This window comes from Capricornis sumatraensis, chromosome 12 (assembly GCF_032405125.1).
Source record: "Capricornis sumatraensis isolate serow.1 chromosome 12, serow.2, whole genome shotgun sequence".
In the NCBI taxonomy this organism is placed as follows: Eukaryota; Metazoa; Chordata; class Mammalia; order Artiodactyla; family Bovidae; genus Capricornis; species Capricornis sumatraensis.
Window position 1 is genome coordinate 22,425,166 of NC_091080.1, and position 7,062 is coordinate 22,432,227.

At 35.9% G+C, this 7,062-nt stretch overlaps 1 protein-coding gene across 1 annotated transcript in view; it reads left to right on the forward strand.

The window, feature by feature from the left end:
- AKAP11 (A-kinase anchoring protein 11) overlaps window positions 1-6,747 on the forward strand; it is a 35,815-nt gene extending 29,068 nt beyond the window's left edge. The window contains exons 10-11 of the mRNA XM_068984275.1: window positions 128-288; window positions 2,867-6,747. Of these exons, the coding sequence (XP_068840376.1) occupies window positions 128-288; window positions 2,867-3,007 (302 nt within the window). The 3' untranslated portion in view covers window positions 3,008-6,747. The remainder of the gene's footprint in view (window positions 1-127; window positions 289-2,866) is intronic.
- Window positions 6,748-7,062: the final 315 nt, after the last annotated feature.

A 7,062-nucleotide genomic window follows, 5' to 3' on the forward strand; every position in this document is an offset into this window, starting at 1 on the left:
GATTATTTTTTGGAAAATTCCTTGGAATCTTAAGAAATGGAAAATGCTTATATATCCTTAGAAACCAGAGTACTGAGAATTGAATTGATGGATTTCTTTGCATATTGCTTAAAAATTTAAATTTTAGGTTTGGCGCAAGATGGAAAGACTCTGCTAATTACAAATATTGACATGGAGCCATGCACAGTAGACCCCCAGCTAAGAATTATTCTTCAGTGGCTTGTTGCTTCTGAGGCAGAAGTTGCAGAACTTTATTTTCATGACTCTGCAAAGAAGGAGTTTATGCAAGTAAGTACCTGCCTTGTAGGGTGGGTGTGAGGGCACAGTGTGTGCTGCTCTGTGTCACAGTTGATCTGATAAGATGCCCACTGATAGCAAATGGGCAGATGCCCGGGCATTAGAGTCCAGTGTTTGGGCTCAGATATCAGCTCTGCCGCACTCTTGCAGTGTGACCTTGGGCAGGTTCACTAGTCACAGTCTTTTTATCTGGGCTGTGGAAATGAGCATAGAATTTACCTGGCAGAGATTTGTGAGGATTAAATATAACACTGTTAAAAGTTGCTTAATCCAGTGCCTGGCACATCCTGAATTCTCAAAGCTGATTGTCTTTAATAAGCAAAAAGATCGAGTTATTCTTTGTACTTGGGAAGTGAAGTCAGTCGTGTCCAACTCTTTGCGACCCCATAGACTGTCGCCTACCAGGCTCCTCTGTCCATGGGATTTTCCAGGCAGTAGTACTGGAGTGGATTGTCATTTCCTTCTCTAGGAGATCTTCCCAACGCAGGGCTTGAACCTGGGTCTCCCGCATTGTAGACAGACGCTTTATCGTCTGAGCCACCAGGGAAGTCCATTCTTTGTCCTTAATTGATGCATAATTATGCCTAGTAATGAGTATGTCTCTTCAGTTAATCCAGTGTCATTAGTATGAGAAGCTAGCATAAGCAAAAGCCAGTAAAAAGTTTATAAACATTTAATAAGGGACAGTAGTTCACTTTGAGCATTTAGTAGGGTTCTAATACTAAAGCATTCAGTTTAGGTGCATTAATAAAATATTTTTATTGATAATTTACTGTGTACCAGTTATGTTATTAGCCAGAATTTTTAGTTTGCAGCCTTAAGGTTTTTGTCTAGGACTTTTCTTTATCAGAACTTTCATTTACTCTTACTGTATAATGTAGAATAGTTCAAAGAATAACCAGTATAAAATGATTAATAATGACAGAAAAGGAATTGTCTTGATTTCTGGTTCAGAATTTACAAAAATATTATTGAAAGAAGTATGTGAAAAAGATACAAAAAAATTGTTTTTTGTATTTTGTTGTTTTTATTTAGACTTCTTGAATTTTTCCAGCATAGATTTCTGTTTAGAGGCAGAGGGAGGAAATAAGACAGAAAGGGGATGTTCAGGAAATGAATTGTCAAGGGGAAAGAATAGGTAGGGAAAGTATTAGAACTGACTATAGAAGCAAGCGTTTTCAAGTCGTTTAGTCTTGGATAAATTGAGGGCTAAGGAAGGCCTTAGGCAGAGCTGAGTGTAATGGTGCTGAGGTAAGGGAACTGCATCCCCACATAACCTAAGAAAACATTCTTGCAGTTCCTCAAAAAGTCAAACACAGCATTATTATATAACCCAGCAATTCTCCACCTAGGTCTGTACCCAAGAGGAATGAAAACATATGTCCAAGGCAGTGTTATTCATAATAGGCCAAAAGTGGAAACATCCTAAATGTCCATTAACTGATGAATAAAACGTGGTCTGTCCATGCAGTGGAATATTGGTTGTCAGTAAAAAGGAATGAAGTAGAGACATGCTACGCCCTGGAGGTGGAGGACCCTTGAAGTCCTTATGCTAAGTGAAAGGAGCCAGGTCACAGAAGGCCATATATTTTGTGATTCCATTAAAATGAAATGGCCAAAATAGGCAGATCTGTAAACTGAAAGTAGCTTAGTGATTGCCTCGAGTTGACGGGGTTGGGAGGAATGGGCAGTGATTAACAGGTAGACTTTTCTTTGGTAATAAAGGTATCCTAATGTTGTTTGTGGTGATGTTGCATTCAACTCTGTGAATACACTAAAAACCATTGGCTGGTCTATTTTAAATGGGTGAATTGTGTGGTATGTGAATTATATCACAGTAAAACTATTTTTGAAAAGGTTAAGCATATTTATATTACAAACAGTTTTTATAGAACTAAATAGGAAAAAATCTGAGTTGAAGACATGTTCAGATTGGTGATGATAGTTTATTTAAACCTGTATTTTTATACTTAAAAAAAGGTATAATTGATACATAATACCATATTAGTTTCAGGTGAACAACATAATGATATTTGTACATACTACAAAATGATTGCCACAGTATTTAATATTTATTTACTTTTTTCTGAAATATGAACATTTCTTATATGTTTTTGTTGAGCCTGGAGTGCGTATTCCAGGGGAGAAAGCCACACTATACGTTGTGGAAGGAAAATCCACATCCTTTTATTAAGCTTGACATTGTCTTTGTTATTTTATGTTGCCGGTTGAGGGTGTGGCAGATGTATTTAGTTCAGTTCAGAGTTTCCTGTAGAGATGGAGTCTCTCCACGCCCACACAGACACTATGGTGGGTGAGGTTTGTGGGGTTCTGGCTCCCGCAATCCCAAAGTGTCACTCTGTGGAGGAGAGTATTTATAAAAGCCAGGAAGGAAAAATGTTTAATTTGTGTAAAGAGTGGTGGTTTAGGGGAGAATACCTTGTTATAACTGGGAAACAGTATTTTGCTGCAAACAGCAGTTTCATCCAGGGTTATAAATACAAATGAAAACTTTATTGTTAAAAAATTGCTTTCGGTTACTGTTTGGCTTATCTTCCTTTTTTACTAGCTTTCAAAACGGCTACAGGAAAAAGGCTGGAAAGTGGGAGACCTCCTGCAGGCTGTGCTTAAATACTATGAGGTGATGGAGAAGACGTCCAGTGAGGAGAGATGCAAGTCCCTGTTTGACTGGCTCTTGGAAAATGCATAGAACAAACTCCAAACCAGTGTATTTTATTATTTGTTTTGGGAGAGGAAGAAACAGATAAAGACGCATAGGGTAAAATTTGAGTAGTGAATCTTAACATTTAAAGTGAATTGGGGGGAAAGTAAATAGCTGTTAAGTGTGTTGTGTCATCATATGGTGTATATAGTTCATACTCTCCTCATCTGTCAAATATTAGCTTTACTTATTCTTCTGTACACATGTGCAGTGTGTGTAGTAAGACCCTAAGAACGTGTATTTGAAGAAAGGTCTGACTATGAGGCTTTCAGGAACATTGACTGATGGCGTTCTTTTCGCATCCAAATAGTGCTGCTAGAAATTGCACTGAGGTGGCTGAAGGGGGGTTCCAGGGATAAAGAGTTATAATTTTGCTCCTTTTCAAGCAAACGGTTTCCTGTTAATAACAAATCTGACATCAAAAAAACAGCATTGAGGCTAATTTATTTTTCTGACATCTTTTTCTATTTTTAAGGGTCAGTTTTATTTTCATGGTTCAGCTATTGGTATTTTTTGAATCCCCCAAGTTATTTAATTTCTTATAAACAGTAGTTTAGGTTTCTATAAATACTATAAATGATAGTTTCCCCAGCCTTTCATTAAATGATCTTATTTGCTAATGTTACCAGTTGTTCTGGCATGAGAGTGAGTGAGTGAGTGAGAGAGAGTGTGTGTGTGTATGTGTGTGTGTATTGTAAAGGAGAACTTTAACCTTGCTAGTGGTGGGTACCCTCTTTTATTTTACTCTTTTCTGGTTACAAACCCACTGTTAACATTAAAAAGGTGCTTTAAAATAAAATGTCTATAAAGATTGTGCAGTAAGAATTTTTCTTTTTTGACTATTTTGAGTCCCCAACTTATTCTTTAAATGAAAATAAAGGTGCAAAACATATTGAAATTTTAAACCTTAATGTTCATTTGGAAATGTATTTAGAGAAGCCCAATAATTGTTTTCTCTGTTGGGATTTTGAAAAAATCCTTTAGTAAGGATTTTTAAATTAAAACTCCACTTTAGCTTTTTCTAGAAAAATCGGGACCTTCCCACCAACCCCTTCCCCAGTAAAATGTATCTGTACTGTTTTGTAAAGTCCTCTGATACAGTCTTTCTGGGCTCTGCATTTTGTTCCACTCGTCTTTAGTAACTGCGAGTTGACTTGAATAGAGGACCAGGATTGTGTTTTGTATGAGGGTATATGCGTGTGAATTTTTGATTCTTCCATTAGCAGATTTTTAAATGAGGAAATCATTTTTTGTTGGAGGCTTTTGGTTTTGCTCTCACTTTTTTTCCTGAGAACTGACTCTTCTGGAAGCTGCACGAAGTATCGAGGACAGTAGCACCTGCCAGGGGACAAGGAACAGGGCACTTGCATTGATTTGAATTACAGTTATGGCAGGGAAATCATTGCTTCTTAAGAAAAATGCCAAAATCTCTTTGAGTGTTTTGAGGTTACACTTACAGAAGCTTCTATTTTTCCCAATTTAAGATGAAGAAATTGAGCAGGCCTTAAAGATAAATTTTGCAAAAGTTTCTTGGGTGTTTTTTAAGGTTGGAGAGATGTAGAAAATGTATGTAAGCAGAATTGATTCTGTCTTTAGCTTCTTAGAATTTGATCTGCAGCAGCACTGGACTAGGTTCTTAATTGTTAGGAAGCAGGTTGTTTTAACATAGATTAATTGATTATTAAGCTTAGGTTGAATTTTTACAAGTGTATAGCTATCAAATTGTATTTGGTATTTTCAGTGTATGTACGGGTGTTATTAACAGCAAAACTGAGTTCTGAATTTCTTTTAAGCTAAAGTGACAATATGTTAGTTCTGTAAAACTCTGTACTTGAAAATGTTGATTTCCTGTATGGTAAGGTTTTCCTCCTGTCTTTGTTTTTGTTCGTTTTCTGGAGCTGTGCTGGATTCCGAGTTCCCTATTCAGCCACTGTGGCCCAACAGACCAGTCCTTGGACGCTAGCATGTATAGTACTGATCACAGTGGAGCTCCACACACAGCGGTTCAGTGCAGGGATGTAGAGAAAATGTTAAACGTTGGCAAATGTGAAAAGAAGTGGGAGTTAAGCTTCCTTATATATAGAGAGAACATTGGAGTTTAGAACAGTATCTTTTAATCAAGAACAGTCTAAACTTACTTTGTTTAAAGGCACTTTGTGATTTTTCCAAAGATGTAGAATCTATTTGGTTGCTTAGCCTTCAGAACAGATCTGTTTGTTGAGGAAGACTCTGTCTTATTTTGTTAAAAATCTATTTGATGTAATTTTATTATGATACTGTAATATTGCTATTCTGCATACTTTGGCCTTTATGAAATATCATGTCTTATTCAGAACTGTTAAAGTTGTGATGTGCTTTGGGTTGAATTTTCTGTTTTATCAGTTTCAGAACCATTGGAGAACTGTGAAAAAAAAGTGAAGGAGGCCTTGGATGGGGTTTTTAGAACATTGTTTCAGACGGAACTTCTTTTTCCAAGCCAAGTTTAAAATTCCATTTATATTTGGGGTATTAACTCATTTTGATTTTGATTTATTTCCTGATTTTCACAAAAGGAATGATTCATTTATAAATCACAGAAGAAAATTACAGTATTTCTGGGATGGTTTAACACAGTTTAATGGTTTAATGGAGTTTTAAAATCTTTGAGAACATTTACTCAGTGAATATATGTGATAACATCTTCATAGTTTGACAGCCATTCTATTTACCCTTTTAGATATTTGATATGAATTAATTCAACTCAATACTTTCATTTTGCTTAATTAAAGGTTTTATTTTGCTGGTAGGAGAAATTAGTTACTTATTAAATGCACCAGTTATAAAGTAAAAGATGGTTTACCCATGTGGTTTTGATAGATGCACATTCCCCAGATGCAGTGTTTAACCTTAACTCATCACTAGGGTCTAGACTCTCAGTAGTAAATACTACTCTCTCACAATTAAAATGATCAATTTCCCATCAGTCTGTTGCTTTAAATTTTGTTTTTTCAAGAGAAACTTTCCATAGAATTAAGAAAAATAATAATGCATCCATATTCAGGGTGTAGGGAAAATCCTTTCCATTTCAAACTCCGTCCACCCGTCACCAGCACAAGAGAAGTAGAGCTTCCGTGGGAATTATGAAGCTGTGCTCAAGTGAAATGCTTTTTTTCTCACTCTTGTTTGAGGCCCTGCATACGTTGACTCACTCACCGTATTCCTGCTCTGGAGATGCAGACGCAGTGTTGGTCACACTTGTCACTTTATTTATTTATTTTTTTTCTACCATCCGTGTACATTCCTCTCACAGGGGTAGAATCATAGGTCTAGAAGCTCATTGTTTTGTTTTTTGTTGTAATGTTTGAACACTATTTAATACAGGTTTTAATATTGCTGGATTTGCTACCTTTTGTTACTTGTGCAGTGTTAATAGTAACAATTCACATTCTTGTTTAATATACCAGCTGTAGAGCAAAAGCAGCTTTGAATAATTACAGCTGTTTATTTGACTGTGCTGAATTATTCCGTTAAGATCTTGTATAACAGTAACTTTTTTCTTTTGCTTTTTCAGTAATTTAATATGTTCATTTACCAAAATATGAACTTCAGGATGCACTAAAATTTTGTTTTTGCAGTGGCTCAAAAATAAACATTTCAGAAATTACTTTTGTAATAATTTGCAATCAGTTGTTCTTTTATTTTTTCCAATTGTTTAAGTCTGTGATCTTTCTCTCCCAATTAAGAATTTCCCAATAAACTTAAGAGATGCCTGACTTTGGTTTTCAATCTGTAGTATCTTGTTAACACACTCAATACTGAACTAAAACAAATGCATAGAAGGCACATAAAACAACCTCTGTGTTTCTCACATTATTTTAAAGAAGAACGGAAGCTAGAATATTTTAATTGGACACTGAATCCTAAGTTCTTATTCGAGTGCCTCTGAATGCTGACAGGATGACTTGACAGGCTGTTTGCCTTTTGGATTTTAGTGCTAAGTGGAATATTGTGATTGCCTTTGAATATAAGTGTGTTAGGGAATTCTCCAGCCTGGACTGAGCACT